The sequence below is a fragment of the Notothenia rossii genome (genome assembly GCF_949606895.1).
Source record: "Notothenia rossii genome assembly, chromosome: 9".
Lineage (NCBI taxonomy): Eukaryota > Metazoa > Chordata > Actinopteri > Perciformes > Nototheniidae > Notothenia > Notothenia rossii.
This window is the reverse complement of record NC_136907.1, coordinates 1,913,807-1,940,951: the sequence shown is the minus strand read 5'-3', so window position 1 is coordinate 1,940,951 and position 27,145 is coordinate 1,913,807. Positions and strand designations below refer to the sequence as shown.

At 41.9% G+C, this 27,145-nt stretch overlaps 2 protein-coding genes across 2 annotated transcripts in view; one reads left to right on the top strand and one right to left on the bottom strand.

Annotated features, from left to right (window-relative positions):
- Positions 1-27,145, top strand: part of LOC307019049 (uncharacterized protein) — a 189,984-nt gene that overhangs the window by 80,742 nt on the left and 82,097 nt on the right. The window lies entirely within an intron of this gene.
- Positions 1-27,145, bottom strand: part of LOC307018408 (glutamate receptor 1-like) — a gene marked incomplete at its 5' end in the record, with an annotated part of 61,567 nt that overhangs the window by 27,809 nt on the left and 6,613 nt on the right. Inside the window, one exon of the mRNA XM_079648639.1 lies at positions 6,478-6,717. Coding sequence (XP_079504765.1) covers positions 6,478-6,717 — 240 coding nt within the window. The remainder of the gene's footprint in view (positions 1-6,477; positions 6,718-27,145) is intronic.

The window sequence follows — 27,145 nt, the reverse complement described above, 5'->3', positions numbered from 1 at the left end:
AGTAATAAAGGACTCCAATGGAGTTATTCTAAACCCTAATGGTCAACACAAATCCTTTAAATGCCTTCTACTCTGCTTCACAACCCAATGAGTCAACACACAGAGTAATACCATCAGCATTTTACAGGACACACACACACACACACACACACACACACACACACACACACACACACACACACACACACACACACACACACACACACACACACACACACACACACACACACACACACACACACACACACACACACACACACACACACACACACACACACACACACACAGTGTTCAGATGTCAAGTCAGCAAAATTCAGATAGACTTCAAAGAGAAGAGAGAGATGAACTGAGAGACAGTGAAACAGGAACTTCAAAGTTACTGTCTGACACACACACACACACACACACACACACACACACACACACACACACACACACACACACACACACACACACACACACACACACACACACACACACACACACACACACACACACACACACACACACACACACACACACACACACACACACACACACACACACACACACACACACAGTGTCTCAGAGTCAGGCAAAGTGTGTGTGTGTGCGTGTGCGTGTGTGTGTGTGTGTCGAGACATATTATTAGAGATGATAGATTGTCTTCTGTTATCAATTATCTAAAAGCACCTTTTACTCCTTAACTCCATCACATGTTTCCGTCCACACACACATTCAGAGCTGATAAGTGGTGCTGAAAGAGAGAAGAGGTGATGACCTCTGATCGGTAACTGCTCATTAACTCAGCCCAGTCACACACACACACACACACACACACACACACACACACACACACACACACACACACACACACACACACACACACACACACACACACACACACACACACACACACACACACACACACACACACACACACACACACACACACACACACACACACACACACACACACACACACACACACACACACACACACACACAGAGAGCAAAACAAGTCAAGTGTGTGTTCGTGATGTAGTGTAACTCCAGGAATACAGCAAATAGAGAAAGAGACACTGTGCTATATTCTGCATCTGATTTACATAAACACCATGAATGCATGTCCTTTACTGTTATTGCACTGAGAGGAGAGGAAGAGGAGAGGAAGAGGAAGAGGAGAGGAAGAGGAGAGGAAGATGAGGGGAGAGATGGGAGATGATACAGGAGGAAAAAGAGAAGACATGAGAAGAAGAAAATAAAATGCACAAAAAAGCGGAGACAAGAAAGGAGGAGGAGAGTCCTCAGAAGTGTTTGAGTGTTTTTCCCAGGAGAGTTACAGCCTCCATCTGTCCTCAGCTCATTAGAACACAACCAGCTCTGTTACAGCAGGGCCAACACCGGGCCAACACAGGGCCAACACAGAGCAAACTGGGCCAACAAAGGGCCAACGCAGGGCCAACTGGGCCAACACAGGGCCAACACAGGGCCAACACAGGGCCAACAGGGCCAACAAGGGGCCAACACAGGGCCAACACAGGGCCAACACAGGGCCAACACAGGGCCAACACAGGGCCAACACAGGGCCAACACAGGGCCAACTGGGCCAACACAGGGCCAACACAGGGCCAACACAGAACAAACTGGGCCAACAAAGGGCCAACGCAGGGCCAACTGGGCCAAAACAGGGCCAACACAGGGCCAACACAGGGCCAACACAGGGCCAACAGGGCCAACAAGGGGCCAACACAGGGCCAACACAGGGCCAACACAGGGCCAACACAGGGCCAACACAGGGCCAACACAGGGCCAACAGGGCCAACAAGGGGCCAACACAGGGCCAACACAGGGCCAACAACTAGGGCCATGACAGAGTTAACAAAGGTCCAGAAACAAGGTCAACCTAGGGCCAGAATAAGCCCAACAGAGGGCTAAGAAGAGGACAACTTGGTGCCAAAACGTGTCCAATTCCGGGCAAAAAGAGGTCCAATATGAGGCCAACATAGATTTAAGAACTGAGACATTAACTTAGGGACAAGACCAACCCAACCGATGGCCAATATAACAGGGGGGGGGGCAACTCAGGACACAGGACACAATCAGGGCTAATATAGAGCAGACACAGGGCCAAACCGTTAATGCTGGAACACACATTACATTACATTGCATTTAGCTGACGCTTTTATCCAAAGCGACTTACAATAAGTGCATTCGACCAGGAAGATATAACCTTTAAGAAAACAGAATCATATAAGTACATCAGGTTTCATAGAGCCAAACATTTCAAGTGCTACTCAACTGGCATTTAGAAAGCCAGCCCTTTATTAGTATATAAGTGCTTTGTTAGTAATTCTATCGCTCGAAGTGGAGTCTAAAGAGATGAGTTTTCAGTTTGCGTCGGAAGATGTGTAAGCTTTCTGCTGTCCTGATTACAATGGGGAGCTCATTCCACCATTTTGGAGCCAGGATAGCAAACCCACGTGTTTTTGCTGACGGGAACTTGGGTCCCCCTCGCAGTGCGGGTGCAGCGAGCTGTTTGGCTGATGCAGAGCGGAGTGCACGTGCTGGGGTGTAAGGTTTAACCATGTCCTGGATGTAGGAAGGGCCAGATCCATTCACAGCATGGTACGCAAGTACCAGTGTCTTGAAGTGGATTCTAGCAGTTACTGGAAGCCAGTGAAGGACAGATTTCAGCAGGAAGACATCAGATGGAACAAACCATCTCTTGTACCAATGTGTAACGGCCCGTCCACACGGCGGCGTGCGTTGAAGCAGATGTGTACGTCACTCTTTAGTGTCCCCTGGTCTCCCAGTTGTTTGTGTCACTCTTTAGTGTCCCCTGGTCTCCCAGCTGTGTGCGTCACTCTTTAGTGTCCCCTGTTCTCCCAGCTGTGTGCGTCACCCTTTAGTGTCCCCTGGTCTCCCAGCTGTGTGCGTCACTCTTTAGTGTCCCCTGGTCTCCCAGTTGTGTGTGTCACTCTTTAGTGTCCCCTGGTCTCCCAGTTGAGTGTGTCACTCTTTAGTGTCCCCTGGTCTCCCAGCTGTGTGCGTCACTCTTTAGTGTCCCCTGGTCTCCCAGTTGTGTGTGTCACTCTTTAGTGTCCCCTGGTCTCCCAGCTGTGTGCGTCACTCTTTAGTGTCCCCTGGTCTCCAGCTGTGTGCGTCACTTTTTAGTGTCCCCTGGTCTCCCAGCTGTGTGCGTCACTCTTTAGTGTCCCCTGGTCTCCCAGCTGTGTGCGTCACCCTTTAGTGTCCCCTGGTCTCCCAGCTGTGTGCGTCACCCTTTAGTGTCCCCTGGTCTCCCAGCTGTGTGCGTCACTCTTTAGTGTCCCCTGGTCTCCCAGCTGTGTGCGTCACTCTTTAGTGTCCCCTGGTCTCCCAGCTGTGTGCGTCACTCTTTAGTGTCCCCTGGTCTCCCAGCTGTGTGCGTCACTCTTTAGTGTCCTCTGGTCTCCCAGCTGTGTGCGTCACTCTTTAGTGTCCCCTGGTCTCCCAGCTGTGTGCGTCACTCTTTAGTGTCCCCTGGTCTCCGTTGTGTTTGAGCTTCTTCAGCGTTTGGTTTCTGCAGCTTGTAGTAAACGCTGCGCATGTCTCCTCAAGGTGCTGAATGTCCTCTAAATGCTGCATGTGTTGTTGTCAAGTTGCTGGAGATGTTTCTGGATGTTTACAGGAACCTTTGTGTTTGTATATCTGCATCGTCTCTCAAGCTGAGTTGTGTGGGGTTTCCATGAACCCTATGAAGAGAAGAAAGGAAGCAACATGTGGATGGAGTGGTCAGAGAGGAAGAGGGGTACTGTACTTCACTGTAACTCCACTGTATGTTTGCAGCAGTCACTGCACACTGTGCTGCAGGCTGTATCCATGGCAACAGAGCGATTACTGTGGGATGAGTCAGGTTGAGTAAAAGGTAGTGCCGCATACATGCAAAAATACTCCCTCTGTGCAAATGTTCCTTTAAAATCCTTTAATGCACGGAGACATGTCGAGATATTGTCTCGTGACCTTTTTGGGACTAATTAAAAAACCCTCATGAGTTTATCTGTTTGATCATTTTTAAACATAACACGCCAGAAAGCTTTAAAAGAATGTTTCCTCAGAACTCTACTCAGGACTCTCTTCCTTTAAACAAACTTTTTTATGACCTTAAAACTATCTTTCTATTTTATAACAGTTTTTCTTTTTAAATTCTTTTTTTCTCCAGATATGTGACTTTTCTCGTCCATGCTTTCTTACATTTTTTCATTAAATAGTTTTCATTTTGTCGGAAATGTTCACCTTCCCTTGAAACCCTTCCTCAGAATCGCTATGACAACTATTACATTTTGTTGAATATCATTTCTTGAATTCATTTTTTTGAAATATTTGAACCTTTTTTTGTCAGATTTGTACCAATTTTTCTCTCTAAAGTGCTCCTATTTCTTTACCTCTACATGTTTTCTTCTCCTGACTCAGTGGAAATATCTTACACACACCAAACTGTCCACTTTCATTCCTCTCTATCTTCTGAAGCTGTACACACACACACACACACACACACACACACACACACACACACACACACACACACACACACACACACACACACACACACACACACACACACACACACACACACACACACACACACACACACACACACACACACACAGACAGACAGACAGACAGACAGACAGACAGACAGACAGACAGACAGACAGACAGACAGACAGACAGACAGACAGACAGACAGACAGACAGACAGACAGACAGACAGACAGACAGACAGACAGACAGACAGACAGACAGACAGACAGACAGACAGACAGACAGACAGACAGACAGACAGACAGACAGACAGACAGACAGACAGACAGACAGACAGACAGACAGACAGACAGACAGACAGACAGACAGACACACACACACACACAGACAGACAGACAGACAGACAGACAGATACAGACACAGACACAGACACACACACACACACACACACACACACACACACACACACACACACACACACACACACACACACACACTTTATTCCTAAGACACGCAGAACATAACTTTTTATTGCAGCCTTTTCTGATTTATGGAACGTTTTAAAACCCCTTTAGTAAAACCTGTCACTTTGCAGATAACATTAGACACACAGTTACACAGTGTTCTTTTAGAAAGAATTCCACCATTGGTTTCTGGGCAGATGGAGAAGACAATAAGATGAAACTGAGGGGGGGATAACTGCTCTGCTGCTAATTCTGTTTCTGTTTCACTGCAGGACTTCAGATAAACTCACAGTCACAGTTTGTGTGTGGATTCTGTCTCTGCAGTTAGAGACACAGTGAGGGAGGGACGAGCTGTGGAAGTCTGAGAGTTTTTCCAGTAAAAGGATGCATGGGGAGTCGAGGTAAAAAGCTGACACCCTCGTGACATGTTTTTATGTGTTTCCATATCTGCTGAAAATAAAACTTGGGAGTAAATGTGTCAAAATATTACAACAAGCTCCTCTTGTCACATCTCTTTCTTCTGTACTCCTTTAGAAGGTAAAGTAACCTCTCTGGTGCTGGGAAGTAGTGGAGTACAAAAACTTCATTACTTGAAGTATATCTTTCTGGTATCAGTACTTTACTCCACTACTTATTATTCTGACCACTTTTTATTTTGACTTCACACATGTTGAACCCAAATACCTGTACTTTCTACTTCTTACATGTTGAACACAAATACCTGAACTTTCTACTTCTTACATGTTGAACACAAATACCTGTACTTTCTACTTCTTACATGTTGAACTCAAATACCTGTACTTTCTACTTCTTACATGTTGAACTCAAATACCTGTACTTTCTACTTCTTACATGTTGAACTCAAATACCTGTACTTTCTACTTCTTACATGTTGAACTCAAATACCTGTACTTTCTACTTCTTACATGTTGAACACAAATACCTGTACTTTCTACTTCTTACATGTTGAACTCAAATACCTGTACTTTCTACTTCTTACACTTTGAACACAAATACCTGTACTTTCTACTTCTTACACTTTGAACACAAATACCTGTACTTTCTACTTCTCTCATTTTCCAAACAGGCTGGTTCCTTTAGTCTGAATGTGTGTTTGGTGGCGTGATCATTATTATTCAGAGTCATTGCGTGCCTATTGATTTGAACACGATCCGTGTATCCATCATTTCCTGGTCTTCTCTAAAGAAGAGGGACCAATGGAAACGTTGTCATGTTGCCGTTGGTCACCATGGAAACATTCATTAGCTAACAATTACATTATTGTTCTATTAATATAAAGGGAGGTCAGGTACTCTTTAAAACAGCTGCTAGTTATGGGTACTTTTTACTGAAGTACATTTCAAAGCCTTTTTACTTTGAGTTAAGAAGTTTAGTCAGTACTTCTACTTTCACCAGAGTATTTTTAAACACGTGTATCTGTACTTCTACTTGAGGAAAGGAGGTGTGGACTGTTGCCATCTCTGAACCTCTCAGGTAAAGGTCTCACCTGAGTCGGGGCTGTACATGTAGACAAAGCGGCTCCAGCCGAAGGCCTCCAGCAGGGCCATGATGGGCTCCTGCAGCGGGGGCCTCAGCTGGAGGACGAACTGGTTGTTGGTGGTGACGGGGAAGGAGGGCGTGACGAAGCACACGTGCAGAGAGCCGCAGAACGACATCAGCATGTTCACCGTCCGCCGGTCGTACAGACCCATGATGGCGTACACTCCTTTAGAGAACTGGGAGCAGACTGGGAGAAGAAGGAGGAGAGGAGGAGGTTAGAACATTGTTTCATCAACAGCTTTTTATTTGGCACTGCTACTTTTAATTATTTGATCAATTATCGGTTTGTTTGTTTCTCAACTTATTGTTTAAGTCCATAATATGGTGACAAATGTACAAGGTAGTAACAACCACTATTTGATATTTAACAGAGAAGCATCACATCTTCAGATTGTATGGACAATTACTTTACATTTTCCAAATATGTTGTGATTATTTTTGTGTCGATTGTGTGAAAATAGAGATGTCCCGATCCGATCACGTGATCGGGGATCGGAGCTGATCACGTGATTCTCAAAAGATCGGAATCGGGAGAAAAAAATCGGGGATCGAGATTTTTTTATTTTTTTTTTATTCAATGTTACAAAACAAAAATGACCATGTTCAAGTCTTAAAGTCATCCTGAGGCCTTAGTTTTGGTTTCAAATTACAGAACATCATGTATGTGTTTCTTTGGGGCTTGTTTTCATAGACCTGCTTATTTCTCTCAAATCTGGCAACAGAGTGGGCGCAGTGTCTAATTGTAGCAGTAAGCTAACGAGTACTGATAAGCTTTATTTTGTTTTGATCCAATGCTGCACAACTGAAATGATCCAATGCTGCTGTGAAAGAAAGAAGCTATATCCATGTTGGATAGAATATCCAATTTAAATAAAAAAATAACCTTAAGGGACAACTTGAATGCTTTTTTTCTTTTTTTTTTCTTAATGCATTGCATAAAGATCGGATCGGGAAAAATCGGTATCAGCAAATTGTCAAAATCAAATGATCGGAATCGGATCGGGAGCAAAAAAAGGTGATCGGGACATCCCTATCTGAAAATGTATTATTTTTTCCAACACATGTTTGATTATACAGGAAACATTAGGAAACAGGACTTAGTAAATGTTACTTCGTTAAACATAACTGAAAAAATGACTCCATTAATGATAAACGTATTTATTTATTTCTAGACTAATCCCAGTTACTCAAATTCCTTCCTGAACATGGTGACAACACGGTAGTTTAGTGTGATGATTTTCTACTTGTCTGTGTATATGTTTGACTAATACTATTTTGATTTCCCCCATGAGCCTCTCTGTCTGTCAGCTTGCATCCCTCTCCCCCCCCTCGCCTCTCCTTCACCTTCTGTCCTCTCCCTTTATTTTTCCTCCATCCAATACTTTCCCTTGTCTTGTTGTCTGTCTTGTTTTTCAAGCTCCACTTCATCTTTTTCCGCCCTGAATTCCAGTTCAGCAAACAAACCAAAAGTGAAATATAGTTTGCACACGCTCTAAAGTGTGTGATCTCCTGACACACAGGTCTACACACTGCGCTTTGTGGGAGAGTGTTTTGTTCTTTTTGTAAAAGTCAGGTATTATTTTGTATGGAGGTTTTGTTTTGTACTTGGAGAACTAATGGTGTGCAATGGCTCATGCAGACTGACAGCAGAGAGACGAAGGGCCTCAAGGAAACAGTTCAATATGAATAGAAGCAGAACTAAAAGATTAACATTCATACTGTATAACGTTTCTGCATGAAAATGTTTAAAACTATAAACATGTGATATATTCAGTGGAGCTCTTTCAATGTCCCAAAGGTTTCAGATAACATCATTTTAATCAAGATAAGGTCAACATAATATTTTATTGCATTTAAAAAAAAAAAGAATTGATAAAATTACGAAGTCTCAGGAGTGTAAATAAATCCAAAAAAAATGTGTAATTCATGAATGAAAGCACAAAAACTTTGAAATATTGATTGGTTATTATTAATAATTGAAGAAAATAGGAACATCATCATCAAGAAATCAGATGATTAAAAACCCATTAAAGAGCCCATGTCATACTTTTCCGGTTCTCACCCGTCCCCTTGTGTGTTATGAAGGTTTGTCTGCATGTGAACGGTCTGCAGAGCCACAAACCCTCAAAGTTCACCCTTTAGGGAGTAAAACTCTAACACAGAGAAGACCTCTCTATGCTGCCCCAGAACGCCTCGTTGGACATTTCTAATTTTCGATTGTTTGCTTCCTGGGTTCTGTGACGTGTGAACACCCAGATCAACAAGAATGGACCAATCCACGGAGCCCCTCACACACCAGGACCCCTTGGCTAACTAACAGGGAGTCCATTGACTTGCATAGAGCTCCCTGAACGCTGGTAGACGAGTTGGGATGGCGGAGAAATGCTCTCTCTGTCCCGACCAATCAGAGCACACTGGGCTCACAGGGGGGGGATGGGGGGCAGGAGCTCCAACAAGCCGTTTAGGACAGAGAGTGAATACACATACTATAGAGAGATGCTGTTTGAGAAACCAATGAGGGTTTGGAAAATTGCACAATTTAAATATATTCTAGTAGACCTCAACAATGGAACTATGATCAGTAGAAATGGCCATGTCATGTGACCTTTAAAGGTAGAGGTTACTTTTGGACATTACTGTAGTCTTTACAATTATTAACAGGTTCAGCAAAAAAAAATACACATAATGTTTAATCAAAACAATGTGTTACTTAATGAACCAAAACATAGCAGCTTTAAGTCATTTGTCTTTCTTTTGTCTCCTTCGTTTGCAGCGTTTATGATTGTATCTGTACACCATGAGAGTGCTATCTCCTCGTCACGGAGGAGACGTGATTTCAGCGCCTCACTTATCTGCTGCTGATAAACTGCAGTTTGCTGTTTCCACACAAAAGGCTCCTCGTGCCGAATCAAATGACTCCTCCCGCAGCAGGATTAAGACCGAGTATTCTCATCGCTCCAGCATCGCAACTCTGTCGAACCACCAGCTTATTTTAGGAAGAGATCTCGTTTTGGAATCTACAAACATGTTATCATTCGGAGAATCTCTGGATAAAAGATGTGAACCTGTCACTCTAACTTTCACAACTAAACAAACCCCTCTTTCAGGATTAATGTCCTTTGAGAATAAGAAATAAAAGTCTAAACATCGTCACAAATCACAACACAGCGCTGTAACGGTCACATTTCAGTGTGTCTTTTCAGATATCATGTAACAAGTGTCCTGATGTTGGAGCTACAAAGAAGGTCATGTCTTTGAGACAATAACACATTGATGATCGTTAACGTTAATGTGTTAACATAAAAAAATGGCTGAAGGAATAGTTTTTTTGTGGGATGTTCCTGTATTCATTTATTCATATAGTGTGTTTTATGTCATTTGTGTGTAACTTGTGTGGTTTCTGTAGAATAAAGTACATGTGTGATACCTTTCTATTTCCTTGGGTCATTTTTTGGGGGAAAAATCCTTTAAAGTAAATGCCCTTTGTAGTTAACAAAGACTGGTGTCCTACTAGCTCTGCAGTGTGTGTGTGTGTGTGTGTGTGTGTGTGTGTGTGTGTGTGTGTGTGTGTGTGTGTGTGTGTGTGTGTGTGTGTGTGTGTGTGTGTGTGTCCTTGGTGCAGTGCTAACATGCTAACTCCGTAAACAGCTCTTTCCCCGGGGTCATGCTATCATGCTATCAATAGAGGTTAGCACCCGAGGCTATTGCTATCATGCTAACGAGCTATCTGTCTGTTAGCGTTAGCGCTGCTGTCCCGACGGACAGATGCTCCCTGCCGGGAATATGTATTTATGTTCAGGTCAACAACATCAACATGGTCCAGATGTGATCATCCTTTAGGAGGAAGCAGTGAAGTGATCTCTGAGTGATATGTGTTTCTACTTTCTACATGTTCTTATTGTGATGGGATTTCTACAACCCAGGAGAAAAGGTTTTGATATCCTATCATAAAAAATAACTAAATATCATCAACTTGTGTTAAATAAAGACACAACACATTGATCCAAAGTATTTCTAAATGTAAAAGCGTGGATATTCCTATTCGTTAAAAACCTTTTTTGAACAAAGTTAATTTTTCTTGTTTCTGAGAAGTGCTCACTTTTCTGAGCAGCGTATTAAAAACTCAAAAATATGCAAGTAAGAAAATCAGGGTATAAGCAGGAACCCTGAAGTCACATGTAAGACCCTTTCCGTACATTTTGAGACCTCATCTCCACTTTGAGTTCTAACCGGTTACCTTGGCAACACACTTCACCTCACATTGACTATATATAGTATTGATTGTCCTTCCTCCTTATCTTCCAATCATTTGGACGCAAACTTGCATTTCCCCATAACGATGTTGCTTAGCAACCGGCATAAACGGACCTTCGCGCGCTAAGTGAGCGTGCGATGTCCTGTTCAGATGACGTCAGATCCAACGGGATGCCATAAATAAACTACACAGAATCACACTACACACCTACGCAATGATTACATTCAGGCAGACTGTAGAATACAACCTCTTTGGACCATTTATATACTTATTGAAAACAAGCTACAAAATGTAATACCTTGGAAAATGCCTTTTAATACTTTTTTATACTTTTTAAGCCTTAATTTTCGCTAAATTGATTTATCAACTTGTAATACTTTAAGAACCCGCGGACACCCTGGAAAGTCATTTTGTCCAAGTTTCTACATTTAGGAATCTTTTGGACCAATATGTTTTGTGTTTATTGAGTAACTATTGAACACAAAACACTTACCGCACTATTTCAATACTTAAGACACAGTAGAAACACATGGGATTGATTACAGGAACATCACTCAGAGATCACTTCACTGCTTCCTCCTAAAGGATGATCACATCTGGACCATGTTGATGTTGTTGACCTGAACATAAGTACATATTCCCTGAAGGCTCACAGCAGCTGTGGATGACTCACAGTATCATAAACATGCATTAAGCCGCCATCAACATCATTTGATTCACTTGACATGAATGTCTCTAACACAACACTGCTGGAAGAATAAGATAATGCCCAGATCTACAACAATCTGCTAACCGATGGGTAGTCAAGGCTTTTATTCATCTGTTATTGAGTTAATATCACCCACAGACAAAGCGGTATACAGAAGTGAACCTTTCACAGCAATATCAAATAGCTATCGGGATGACATGCATAGCCTCATTAGCATTGTAGCGCTGGACGTCACGAGTCCAGCCAGTTTCATTGTATCTGAGAAAATATGGGCTAAAGCTGAAGGAAGTAGGAGACAAGAGTTGAACTCTAGGTTTGAGTAATATATATATTTCTATATATTTTAATAGTCTATTGACGGGACCTCATTCATTTGAAATAACCTAAAAATCACTACAATATTAATCTACATACTTTTAAATCTTATTGAAGCTCAATAAGAAGCATATTGTTTGCCAGGAAATTGTCTGGGACGTTGAACTCGTTGGCCACATTTTCCATTTTGAAAAACACAGAATATCGTCGACTAAATTCCAGTTTTCCTGTCATCCCTAGATCTATATTTATCTTGGCCCGGACAAGAACAACTTTCAGAACAACAACACCCCCCCCCCCCCCCCCCCCCACCCACACACCCCCGGCTCGGCTTCATCAATTAAAGTCACAGAGGAGAGAAGTTGACGTGGAGACACTGGTCTGACCTCGTCCTCGCTCAGCGTCAGACATCTCGCTCCTCGCCTCCTCGGGCCTCCGTACCGAGCTTTATTTAAACACAGCCCAGAGACGGCAACCAGCACCAGGGGCCCCACAGCTGAGACCTCTCCCCCCCCCCTCCCCCTCCCAACCCCAATCCCAAAACAGAGAGCTTAGTCCTGATGACAGCCGTCTATCCAACCACAGATCTGTGTCATGCTGCATTCACGTCACACGTTACCCCAGAATGACATCCACATGCAGACCAGCTCCAACACACTGATACGGACTTTATATTATTTCAGTGGAGTGACTTTCACTGAGCGCTGCCAGATAGAGAAAAGTCCTGAGGTCAGAGACTGTGGACACTGAGTATGTCTACGTTCACATTAAACTGTTACAGAGTGGAGAAGAAATAAGTCCTTAGACCTAAACATTTGTAAGGATTTCATCACTTCCTGTCCCCTCGTCTGGATGTCAATGGTTTTCTGAATGTGTTTTTGGTTGTTAGGCTGAAATAAGTTCTGTGCTTAACACAAGCTGAAGACGAGATTTTTATTCTACGACATAACATAGTAAATACCCCACTGGTGAATTTACAAGTGTCTAAATGAGACAGCATTCAAAGAAGTCACTAGAGAAACAGTGACAATCAGTAAATGTAAAAAATAAGATGTTTATGAACTGCTCAATGGAAAGTTTCAGTCCCGAGGGAAGAAGCGGGTGTTCTTGGTGCCTAAAGACTGATCCAAGTTAATTACCTCATCAAAACAAGTCCACAGGATCAACTGTGCTGCACACCAGATCTGTTCAGGAAGAGGAACTGAAGTGTGTGTTTTCCTGTGAGCAGGTCTGAGGCGCGGACACCGATGCTCAAACCAACGAGGTTTCCACCCGTCAGCGTGCACCGTCTCAACCTCAGGCTCTAATTAATGTGTTTAGTAGCAATGCTGAATAATAGATTAAATGGGTGCTGCCTTCCTCAGGGCGACGAACCATCACACACACACACACACACACACACACACACACACACACACACACACACACACACACACACACACACACACACACACACACACACACACACACACACACACACACACACACACACACACACACACACACACACACACACACACACACACACACACACACACACACACACACACACACACACACACACACGAGGCTAACTACTAGTGTTTCCCCTGTGAACAGTTGCAGGTTTAAATCGCATCTGTTGGCTCAGAGCGAGTCTCTGCTGCCTCCGTGTCTACATTTACATTTTACTAGTCCACAGAGATTTACCCACAATGCACTCCAGAGGCCACACAGCTCATGTAACCCTTTTTTCCAAACTAATGCAATCATAGACTTCACATCAACAGTAGAAAGACCCATTTATTTTCACCTACACAGAAGTGAAGGAAAATATCATGGATTTGGGAGCAGCCATCTTGAGATTCTGACACCAGCTAGCTGCTATGTTAGCACTAGCTGTGTTGCTACATAATATCTCTTATACATTAAGAATCAAACTGAGACATTAATGTTCACATAATGAACCAAATAATCGACTCTACATATAGTACATGTACCACAGGCAATAAGACTGCTAAACAACTGAACTGTTGAAATAACATCCACAATATTCATCTGGCTGCTACTTAAAAAATATGTATGTATTTACCTAATATATCATATTTCAATATATACAATCTTATTACACTATTTTAAACTATTTTTCTTTTTGTATTTACAATTTAATATTTACTTGCACTATATTTTTCTGTTTATCTGTGTTTTGTGTCGCACTGTTGGAGAAGCCTGTGACACAAGATGTTCATCGACATAATAACTACACTGTAGCTATGTTCGCATGACAAATAAAGAACCTTGAACATTTATATTAAGCTGTCAGTCGATTAAAATAGTTAATCGCGATTAATCGCAAATTAATCTCAATTTTTTTTTATCTGTTCTAAATGTTCCTTAGAGGGATATTTTTCAAGTTTTTAATACTCTTATCAACATATGAGTGGACAAATATGCTTTATGCTAATGTTTATTATCATTTGAACAATGACAAATATTCTCATGAATATTAAACATAACCTCTGAACATTACAAATATCCGCCTCAATTCAACCTGGAACCTCTCTCATACAGTGTGTGTGTGTGTGTGTGTGTGTGTGTGTGTGTGTGTGTGTGTGTGTGTGTGTGTGTGTGTGTGTGTGTGTGTGTGTGTGTGTGTGTGTGTGTAACTCAAGGCATATGCTCGAACGGGAGCTGCCTGGACGCTGCAATCATGTTGCGCACACTATCCGTGCCGAGTATGCTGAGTGTTCGTACAATGTCCCTCTGTCTGGCTACCTGCATGAAGTCAAGTGCTCGGTGCAGTTGTCGGCGAAATGTCGCTCCTCTGTTTTCATTGAAACAGCTCCTTATATCCGTTAGCGCAGCTAGCTAGCACCAGATGCTCACAACAACAATGCACGTAAGGTCTCTCTCTCGCGCCACACATACACACACCCTCCCGGTCCTCCCGATGGCCTGCCGGTGAGCGTGGAAGTGTGGTCTGCCGCAAGCGGGCAGCAGTAGAGGGGCTGTCAGCATCAGCTTATAGATGGTATTTTAAACTCGATGCGGTCTGAAACTACGGGGCGGCCGAGGACAAAAAATACACATGCGTTAATCGCGTTAAAATAATTAGTGGCGTTCATTTTTTTTTTTTGCGTGAACGCGTTAACTTGACAGCCCTAATATTAAGACATACTTTAATAATCCTCAAAGGGGAAATTCTATTTTCGTTCTGTTGTTATTGACATTACACACAAAGGCCAGAGATACACACATGCCGCAGTGGCAGTGGCGGCCGGCCCATAGGGGCGCTAGGGGCGCCGCCCCCCCTCTTCCCACATGTTTGATTGTCATTAAAAAAAAAAATATATATATATATATATATATTTCCCAAAAATATATTTTTTTATTTTTTATTTTTAAAGAACAAGGTAAATATTATATAGTTGGTATCAGTAAAATGTATAATCTACAATAAAATCTCGTTTAAAATTGTTGTACGATGTCTAAAGTTACTGATAAGTCACGTGTTTCCTGCCTGGCCGCAGCGTGTATCATTACCCTCTCTCGTCCAGGCGGTAGAAAGGAGCCCTCAGCCAGAGCAGCTGCAGCCAACAAGCTGACTGTTGCTATCTGTAAACTATGCCGCCGAAACATAATCTTAGCCAATCAGCGTCGTCAGATCTGATGCTCAAAGGGCGCCCTTTCAGCGCCCTGGCCTGTGTGTCTGTGAGTTGTTTAGACTCGTATCCAAGGTGATGTTACAGTGGGGGATGGCTGCGTCTGCAGGTGTAGACTCCGGTGCTAGTGGATCGCCGGAGCTGTAGATTAACATTTGCATGCTTATTGTAGTTGTAAGGGCAATGCCTGTGGCACCATGGAGCATATGTGTGGGCTGGACCTGTATTTTACAGGAAAGGAGTGATCAGAGGGTCGAGTTGTCAATTCTTGTTCAGTTTTCATCTTCCTCACCCTCTCAGACTTTGAGTTGCACGCGCTGCTAAAGAGACGCGCTACCATGGAAACCAAACAATGGTGTAGCTGTATTAAAGTCCGAGTGGAAACAGTCGTGAGTACATCTGATTTTGTCAGAAATCGGGAGAAATGCGGGAGTTTCCCGCGAAAATCGGGAGGGTTGGAAAGTATGACTCACTCACTCACTCACTCACTCACTCACTCACTCACTCACTCACTCACTCACTCACTCACTCACTCACTCACTCACTCACTCACTCACTCACTCACTCACTCACTCACTCACTCACTCACTCACTCACACACACACACACACACACACACACACACACACACACACACACACACACACACACACACACACACACACACACACACACACACACACACACACACACACACACACACACACACACACACACACACACACACACACACACACACACACACACACACACACACACACACGGTTTTGTCACCATTTCCATAACCCCACCAAAAATATTTTCCACCAGCCGCCACTGCTTAGTGGAGCGTTGTCAGAGCGAAAAGCTTGAACCAATGGTCTGGCGCCATGCAGCAGAAGGGGTTTGGTGCCTTGCTGAAGGACAGCTTGGCAGCAGAGGAAGCAAACTGGCAAACACTCCACACTTTCGGTCCAATCAAAAATGCAATCAACTCAATAAAAAAGCCAATGGGATTTTGGATTATAGCAGAAAATAATCTCTTGGTCAAACAAACGTTTATGATAGTTACACGTTCAGCAGGATCATCTCCACATATTAACACCACTTTATGATTTCGGCTTTAAAGGAAGGAACTACAGCACGGTCACATGACCTCACGTCAAAGTCCTCAAAGGATTCACGCATTTAAAAACCACAACACTGCTGCTTGAATCCAATAATTACATGAAGTCTTTTATTTCCTCGTTGGACTGATAATAAAAGAAGCTAAGCGTATCATGTGTTTCTTCTTCTCTTGTGTTATCTCCCTGAGTTTCCTGGCTGTGACTCCGTCTTGTCTAACAAGGAACTACAGTTTAAGATTATTAATTAAAGATAATCCCCTTTTCTCCTTGCATCGTAACACCAGCTCCTCCTCTCTCTGCCACGCTGTGCAGTTGGAGATAACGTCCTTGCAGGCGCTCCATGCAGCTGCACTCTATCCTCATTTCACATTTGAGGCATTTAACGGAGCGTGAAACTACAAGTCAGTCCTCAAGGGCAAAATGTCCCCAGCTCTCTCCCTTTGCACCTAAATGTTCCCATTGTTATGCATTCTTTATTTTCTACACCAATAAGCAATACAAACAAAAATAAAGCATACAGACAGTGGAGAGCGGGCGGTGCTGTCTCAATATGTGCGCTCCTGATAAGGAAGTCCTGGCAGAGAAGCACCGTTTAATTTCTCCCCCTCCTCCTCCCCCTCCTCCTCCTCTTCCTCCCCCGTCTCCCATCTTTTCCTGCTCCTCTGGGAGGGTGGTGAGTTTAAAATGTTAGTTAGCTGCGCCTCAGAGTTTATAATTAAAGTGCAAACTTAAAAAGGTTGAAGATACAGAAGGGGATGAAATTATATTTTTATTTTGAACGTTCGTCTGCGGCTGTTTTCTCTCCCTGTGTTTGCTTCACTGTCTTAGGTATCCTGATAAAGACATATCATTCATTAAACTCGGACACCTTATTTTAAACCAAAAATAAATCAGAAACATTTTGACTTCAGGACTACCGAATCAACCAAAAACGCATATAAAACCATTGTTACAGCAGAGGTGGAGAGTAAAAGCACATTTACTCTAAAGTAGACATGTTTGTACTTTACCTATTTCTATTTAAAGCTACTTTATACTTCTACTCCACTGCAATTGAGAAGTCAATCTCGTTCTTTGTCCTCCACTAAATGTATTTTAACACCCATAAAAACACATATATTCTGATATTGTATTTTGCAGTTCAGTACGGATATACACAGAGTCTATATGTGGTCCACAAACTATAGTACCAAAATGAACTCACATAAAAGCAGGATACTAACATATCAAAATAAAAAGATCCATACGGATTGACAAGTAAACAGACTGATGAGGCAAAGCAAAGTACAGAAGCATCACATGTTGCATGTAACCCACAGTGAGGTCGAATGAGGACTCCTCCCTCAGTGAAGACGTGTTTGACAGCTTTGTTTGATGGTGCAGTTCTTCAGGTGAACACTTACTGAGCGAGTTAACCTGCAGACGGATTCCCTTACCTTAACACAAAAGTAGAGAAACTTTCATTTCTGTGCTCTCAGGACTTTCCCTGCGTGTCTGTGCTCTCTGCTGACGGATGGGTTTCTCTGCCACTCAGCTCAAAACCCATTTACTTGAGAGTTTTTAAAAAGAGCAATATTTCCTCCTGAAATGGTGCCGTCCTGGATTTTCAATGTGCAGCTGGAAGTGAGTTCCTGAAGCCACGGCACAGTTTACACGAGTTCATACGCTGCATTCAAACCCTGTTACATGCTCTATTAGACGGAGACGCTCTCTATTCAGACCTCCATTCACTGCAGCCTGATCTGCTGGCAGCAGTTGTTCGGCGACGTGTTGCCAAAGTGCCCGACTCCATTTGGGTTCCTTCATAACAGGATGTGTTTATTGTTGCAGAGACACATTCATTACCGTCCAGCTCTCCCTCTGCTCTGCTCGTGTACGCTCTTGTCAAATTGATGAAGATGTTTTCTTAATTTGCACAGCGTTATGCTGTCTGGGCCATCCGACACACTTTAAGGCTGAAGCTCTGCTCAGACCACGGCTAAGGAGAAACTACATTACTAGAGATCAGAGATAAATGACTCCTAAACAGACACAAAACTGCTTCTGGGATTATGGTGCTGTTTATCACCATTGCAGGGAATTCATTGATCTCCAACCCAGTCTCACGGCATTTCGTGTTATAGTCACGACATTTAATCTATTGATTCGTGTTCACCAACACGATTATCCCCTTTTTTTCGTGTCACACAGAACGATTTTAAAAGCAATGTATTTCTATTGGTAGTATGTTTCGTCTTTTTGTCTGTTCGGGTCTTGGAAGACCGGAAGCTGTGTGGTTCATAAAAACATGTTCTTACTCAATATCAAGCCACAATTATTGCTTTTATTTTAAATCGTATAATTTCTGACTTTTGTTTCCGTCTGTGAGGAAAATAAATGGGGCTCAGAGCCTCAGGATACTGAAATCTGTATTTTTTTAATCTTTATTTCCTTCTAATTTGTTATTCTTTTCTAAATAACACACTGTTATTTACTCACCAATAACACACAATTATCCTTGTTTTTATTTATTTGTTTAATTCCATAATCTCAGGCTTTGTTGGCGTCCGTCAGGAACTGAATTTCAAAATAAAAATAACCGGAAACAGACGTAGGCATTTCGAGCGATTACCCAAGATCCTCAGCTATGGTTTAAGCTCGCCGATTGGATGTTTTAGCCGCAATGCATGTTGGGATTTGGTGTTTATATGATATGAAATCGGAAAAACATTTTTAAAATAATAAAAGAATACTTAATTCCGAGTGTTCTTGCTTTTCTCTTTGAAAGTCATCACATAACGGCATTGTAATACACGGTTCGGCTGCTTTACATATTACAGATCTGCCGTAGTTCTTTAGTTATAGAGCCCTGATGAGAAGACTTCTGGACAAACAACTGCCGCCAGAACTGAAGACTTGACGTGGATCATATATATATCAGCAATTAAATAACATTTTCAATTTCTCTTCACACAACACGTCTCCTTGCAGTATCAACACTAATTCGGCTGACTTTTATATTTGATCTAATTGGTAGATAGCTTATATTTACACCATAACGTTGCACAGCTGATATAAAAGGACTTGTAGTTTTTAAAGATATTACTGATTTTCTTTGAATATAAGAATGTAAATACTGAGTCTGAAATAGTATAGCAATATGCTGTACTATGTGAAAACATGAATAAAACTACACATCTTCAGATGTGGTACATACATAAGTGTCCTACACTAATAATACAAAGTTATTATGGCTGTGTGTACCTTGTGTGCACCGCCTAGTGGTTAAAGCACGTTATTGAATTATTGTTTTTGTGTGTTATATTTGATGAACAAAATATTAAGAGTACATACTTTCATAGGGGGAAAGTAGAAGGTCTGTGATAGAAATATAGAATATAAAAAATCAAGAAGATACTGTAAGTGATCTCTACAATAAAACAGTTTAGTGCCAGATGTACAAAGATATTAATATGAGGATGTGCAAAACAGACAAACTAATTAACTTTTATTTAAACATTAAATAATACTTTAGGTTAAGGTCTTCTTTTAAATAAGAAAAAAGCTTTGGGGGTATCTACAGATAGATATTAAGCATGACAAAGTACTTAACGTCTAATATATTGCTTTCTTGCAATGTTGACTATGTTGAAGCACTTATTTTTAAGATATTATACATATGAATTATACTCTTATGTAGATAATATAAGAAATGTGCAGAATAGGACAGTTTAATGGTGGAGGTATGCACACATATTGATAGATGTCTTATATATTAATGCTGCGCATTATGGACACAAACGATTTTCACCCATTTATTAATTATATGTTTTACATTTGATAACACCAATGTTATGGCAACTTCTAATTGTGGGAAAAACGAAAACGTTCAGTAGAGACGTCCCATGGAACATTTTGCGAAACACAATAGCCAGCATGTGTAGTTCTGGGGGGGCGTTCGATTCCAGCTTTGGACAGTCTGGCGTGGTTTCATTCCATTTCAAACAGCTGTTTGACGCTCGGCGTAACCTTGGCGCACTGCCACTCCAACATCCAATCCCATAGCTTGAAGATTAATCACGGGGACTGTAGTCCTAAACGATAGCTGGGGATTATGGGTAGTGTAGTGTAGGGATGCCAGAATCTGACCATGATCAAAATCGAACAGCCCTGGCGAATAATAATCGATTATTCGACGCACGCCAAACAGTTGTTTTGGTTTCAAACTGTATGTGTGAAACCCTCACACCTCATTTGAGTTACCCTTTGAATGTCATAGTGATACATCTGGTATAAATCAGCATAACATATTCTATAATCAGTTCAAAATGTAGAAGGGAAGACGTGATCAGTGTCTGTTTTTAAAGTTGAACACTTTGAGGTTATCTCCATGTTTACCACTTAGAGAGAGGAGAGTCATGCTTCCTGTGACCACTGTCAGGGAACGTAGACTCATTGAAGAGCTGCTGCTGTGTATCTGGGGAAGACAGACTCTCTGAATAACGTGTCTGCGTCTGAACTGAGCTCAAAGTCTTCCCAGCACAGGATATCTCCTGGACTTTAAATTAAATAACAAACTGAAAGTGAGACAATAAACACCAAGTGAACAACAGCCCGCTGCTTAATAAGCATAAATATAATAACAGCGTGTTTGCAGTGTCTGCAGAATATAAGCAGGAGTCAAAGGAGCCACAGAGAGAGGCAATATCAAAAGCATGAAATATATGCAAATGAGAATTATCTAGCGAACAAATGTGAAGACGTAAGCAAAGAGGAACGGGTAATACATTGGAGAATATGAAGAAAAAAGACTTGAAAAGAGTCCAGACAGAGACTCAGACGTCCTCAGAGCTCAACGGCACAAACAGGTTCGTCACCGTCTGTCCGCCTGATGAAGATGAGACAGGAGGCTGGCTCTGCATTGTGTGTGTGTGTGTGTGTGTGTGTGTGTGTGTGTGTGTGTGTGTGTGTGTGTGTGTGTGTGTGTGTGTGTGTGTGTGTGTGTGTGTGTGTGTGTGTGTGTGTGTGTGTGTGTGTCATTATATACAATGACTGACTGTGTGACAGAGAGCCTCTCCACTGCTGTTGTTTTTCGAGTGTCAATCAAAGTTTAGTCACTTCTGAACATTTCCAGAAACAAAGGAGGAATTATTTTTGGTCCGTTTGTCACTTTGGTCCAGACTGAAATATCTCAACATCTATTTGATATATTGCTGCGACATTTTGTACAAACAACTTCCCATTGTTCTTCCAAACAAAACGCTGATTCTAACCAAATGTCCAGAAAACTGTAGAAATCAAAAATTATGGAATACCAAGTCTTTGCCAAAACTGAACACTTGATGGAAATAATGTTTCCACAGTCCTGAAGCTGAAATCTATTTTCATCTGTACAGTTATTTCCATTCATCAAATAAATCTCAGTTTATTATATCTTGTTTTGAACCGAGACTCAGACGGGTGAAACAAATGTTTGGGAGCGTTTGGTAGTGAGGGTTAAAAATAATCCCATATCTCCACTGTGTCTTGATCAAACTGTATTTTTAACTGTTTGCCAATAAACTTAATTTAATTGAAGTACCATAGGTGGTGTTTTCGAGATCAGTGCCATTAAAATCGGAAGGAAGAGATCCATCTTAAACTTATTTTAATTTATTTTATAAATAAGGGCAGTAGGAGCAAAAGTTAACAAGTTACATTCAGTTATATTAAAGTGGACCTATCATGCTATATTGTAATAATATAGTGTAGGACCATACCTATATAAGGCATATTTATACTTTTTATTTTTCAAAATACCAAACAGATCATGCATTTTAGCCATTCCTCATTTAGCTCAATTGAACACTGTCTTTGCATCATGGGCTGATTCTGTGAGAACAGCACCATCTACAGGCCTGGCATATGTACTACAGCGTCTCCAGCGCTTTCCAACGGCAATGTCCGGGGCTGTCTCCTCCTGATTGGTGGAGTTGGCCCAATAGCCGTAGCGCCACTTCTGTGACGTCATAGAAGTGTTCAAATCTGGATCAGTCTGTATCAGATCCGTTGCAGCCCCTTTTTAAGAGATTTGGGTATGGAGGAAAATAGAGAGGGTTGTGTTTTCTGACACTTGGTGAGTTCCCTGGAACACCGGGGACACATGTTCATGTATAAAAGACGTACAAAAGTGCATTTTGGAAACATTACCACAATATGTTCAAACGTAATCTTGTGAAATGTCGAACTTCCATAAATCAATTTTTTTGAAGATTCTACACAGCATATAAAGGAAGTGAATGAGAGTGGGAATTAGGAAGCGTTTAACTTCCGAGAAAAGCATGCAAACATTAATAAAGCAGTGTATGTTGAAATGGTATCAGGAATAGTGGCAGTTAACAGATGTGCTGGTATTGTGGCATCCCTGGAGTTGGTGGAACAAATTCTCGAGGAAGTACTCAGATCAGTTTAAGTATAAAATATGAAGTCTTGCATACAAATTTAAATTAAAAAAAAGTACATTATGCTCAAGATGTCAGCCCTAAAATGAGCGATTCTGCTATTTGCTATTGGGCCTGTCAGAATGATTTGATGCGGTTAATGCTATAGTTTTTACTTTGGTAAAACTCAGCTTCTATTCAACCTTTTAGCCCCGGGGGAGATGAGCTCCACTTCATCCTCCACTCGTGGGCTTTCATTTCATCGTCATTATTGTCTAGGCTGAACGTTTTGCATAACAGTTTTTAAAAACAACAAGTATTTTTAGCAGCAGATATAATGAGGTTACATCACAAGTATTTTTAGAGCCCAGTGGAAGTGCTTCCTTATTCAGCGGAGCAGTAGGATGACAGATGGAAGTACGTGAAAGTGTAAATACCATCACAGATCACGACCTTGTGTTGGCTGATTACTGAACGTGTTTCTCTCTCTCTCAGCAGCAGATGTGGAAGCAGCTGCAGCTTTTAATATGAAGATCACAGTTCATTTCATTCATATGATCAGTGTGAAGCTCCACGCCCACCGTCCCCTGCACAGATGTACAATACTGTCTGTACTGTCTAATACTGTCTGTACTGTCTGTACTGTCTAATACTGTCTGTACTGTCTGTACTGTCTAATACTGTCTGTACTGTCTAATACTGTCTGTACTGTCTGTACTGTCTAATACTGTCTGTATACTGTAAAATATTGCCAATACTGTAAAATACTGTCAAGTTGCATATATTCATATATTTATTAAAGTATAAAGTTAATGCATGTACTTTATGTAACTTTTGACTAAATACCGAGTCAACACAGACACATTCCACGTCCTTCACTTTCAGCTTTTATTCCAAAATAAATCATTATGCGTATTTGTTGGTTATGTGAAAGGAGAACGTTTGCCCATATGGCCTTTGGTTTATTTCATCAAAAAGTCGTGCATGCACAATAACGTTAAGCCCTAGAGATATTATACTTTCATGTAATTTCCCCGTTGTGTAGATCCTTACATCTGTTGACATGTACGACATGTTGATATATTGACCTAAAGGGCCTTCACACACCAGACATGTGACAAACAGCAGGGACATATAGAATACTCGTCTGCATGTCCTTTGTGTAAAGAGCTTTTGTTGTTAAGTGTAAGAAGGGAAAACGTGCTTTTATCAATGTTTAAAGGAGTAATAAAGTGTGTCTTATTGGTTTAAACTCCGTGTTGTTTTTCATCTGTTTGGCACAACGATTGGTTGATGGCTTTATTCATGATGCAAAAGCTCAGAAATGTCCTCATAGCAAGTATTAACGTTTGGTGTGAAAGTACGTATATAACAAAAGCAACTATTTGAAAATATGTGTTTTCTCATGCAAATTGATTGCATAAGAAAACAAATATCTGCTGTGAGTAAAGGCCGTTATCAATTTGTTTTATATTTCCCAGATGGTTTTCATTGTACCTTAAGGCCCTGACACACCAAACTGACAGCAGAGAACACGTCCCGACGGACCCGCCTGTTGTGTCGCCTTACGTCTCCTGCGTCTTGGCCATGTGTCGCACTGGAACACACGCAAAGACTTCAGCCGACGGCCAAGAAGCACGTACGCAATGCACATGCGTGAGTGGCAATAACTCTCCTTACCAGCAGGTGGCGGTAGTGTGTATTCGTCATTCAAAAGAGGCAACAACCAGAAGACAGACTGCGTGATACACACAAACAACAAATAGCGTGCGTTCCATTTTCACTCCCGTCCATCACAGACTGTTTCACATCATGACTTATAATCGAAAACATGTTTAGTGCGGTATTGGAAAATGTAAAATAATAGCCGTCTGTGTGACTTCTTCACTTCCGTTTCGCTTCTCATGCACTGATTCGCTAAGCTGAACAGCCAATCAGAGTGATTTATTTTGCCGACAGCCTCCCGATTCAACATGGTGGATCGGCCGTGGAAGGTGTCGGCACCACCGAAAAGACACGACGGGGCGGGACACACCAATCTGAGCAGGGCGACAGGACCTTCATCGACGGCCTGACATCTATCGACGGCCGAAATCGGCTCGGTGTGTCTGGGCCTTTAGACCTCGTCACCAGGGAGAAGGATTCCTGATAAAAGTGTGTGTTGTATTAAAGTGTGAAAGTGGAAGCTCTAAGACACATATTTGTTTTTCCAGCTCAAAGCACGTTGAAGAGATGCCGCCATGCTGCTCTGCTTCCACGGTCTCACAGGACGCAGAGCACAGTCTGTTTTACATTTCACACAACAACAGACCGAGAGGGGTGGGGGGGTTCAGAGTGAGAGGTTGGTACACGCTCAATTAAAAGGCTGTATTTTCATATACAGAGTAGCTACGGTGTAGAGATGCAATGAAAATCTCAAGTCCCAGGCTGCTCCACAATGCAACCTGATATAACCCTAGAACCATACAAATAGTGCAAGAAGAAACAGAGTGTAATAAAATAATGCAGGAGAAGTAAACTATACACATGACAAAAAGAAATACAATAAGTGTGAGGGTGCGTGGAAAAGGTAGGACCCAAAAGCAGTATTAACAAATAGTAGGGATGTCCCGATCACCTTTTTTTGCTCCCGATCCGATTCCGATCATTTGATTTTGACAATTTGCCGATACCGATTTTTCCCGATCCGATCTTTATGCAATGCATTAAGAGGAAAAAAAGAAAAAAAAGCATTCAAGTTTTCCCTTAAGGTTATTTTTTTATTTAAATTGGATATTCTATCCAACATGGATATAGCTTCTTTCTTTCACAGCAGCATTGGATCAGTTCAGTTGTGCAGCATTGGATCAAAACAAAATAAAGCTTTTCAGTACTCGTTAGCTTACTGCTACAATTAGACACTGCGCCCTGCCCACTCTGTTTCAAGATCTGAGAGAAATAAACAGGTCTATGAAAACAAGCCCCAAAGAAGCAACACATACATGATGTTCAGTAATTTGAAACCAAAACTAAGGCATCAGGATGACTTTAAGACTTGAACATGGTCATTTTTGTTTTGTAACATTGAATACAACATTTAAAAAAAATTTAAATAAAAAATTTAAATAAAAAATCCCGATCCCCGATTTCTTTTCTCCCGATTCCGATCTTTTGAAAATCACGTGATCGGCCCCGATCCCCGATCCCGTGATCGGATCATCTCTAACAAAAAGCGAGCTTTCATTTACAAAAAAAAGCCGATGACAAAAGAAAACAGGAGACAAAGTTAGCATTACCCAAAAACAGGGGAGCACGAGTAAATAATCCAGGACCAAAACTTCAAGGACAAACATGGAGCTTGACATGAAGGGAAGGACAGACAATGAACCGACACTGAACACAGGAAGAGACGAGACTAAATACAGGGAGGGGTAATCACGAGACGAGAAACAGCCGGGCAGGGGAGGAGAAACACAAGGGCCACAGGTGAACACAATCAGACAACTAGACACACCAGGGAAACTAACGACAGGGAGGAAAACACAGAGAGAAGGACCAGACAATAAACCAGGAGGAAAACATGACAGGGAGAACAGCAACATAAACCCAAACCTAGACATACAAAACTAAAAACGGGACATAACATGAGAATCGTGACAATAAGCTAAATGTGGCACGTAGAGTTCAGGAGCCATCACTTACAGTAAGCAAGTTTCCATCAGCTTGTTTTTATGCACATTTTCAATCTTTATGCATAAAACATGAGTGAAATCGTAGGAAAAAAGTATTTCAAAAAAGATGATGACCATAATTTGCTGTGTGGTTAAAGCGGGGACAGATTCAGTGAATACATGATGACGTTAAACTTCACAGAGCGTGGAGAGTGAAGCTTCACAGGAGTAAAGAGAGGAAATAGGAGCGAGGTTAGTCAGCAGGGTCCGGAGGCAGGTGAGCTGCTCAGGTGCAGCTCCATCATTCGGAGCACGTCTGCCATGAAAACAACCTGCAGCGCTGCCAGGACTCACATCCTGCTCTAACCCTGCTGCAGTCAGGGGGACCAGTTCTCAGTCCTTCGCTCTGAGTTTAAAGCAAAATGCAAATCCATATGGCATCAAGTGACCAATGTGCAGGGAAATGCGTTATTTATTCATTTGACAGAGGAAGAAAAAGGAACCCAAAGGCCCCAGATGTTCTGTTTCCACATGTGTAAAC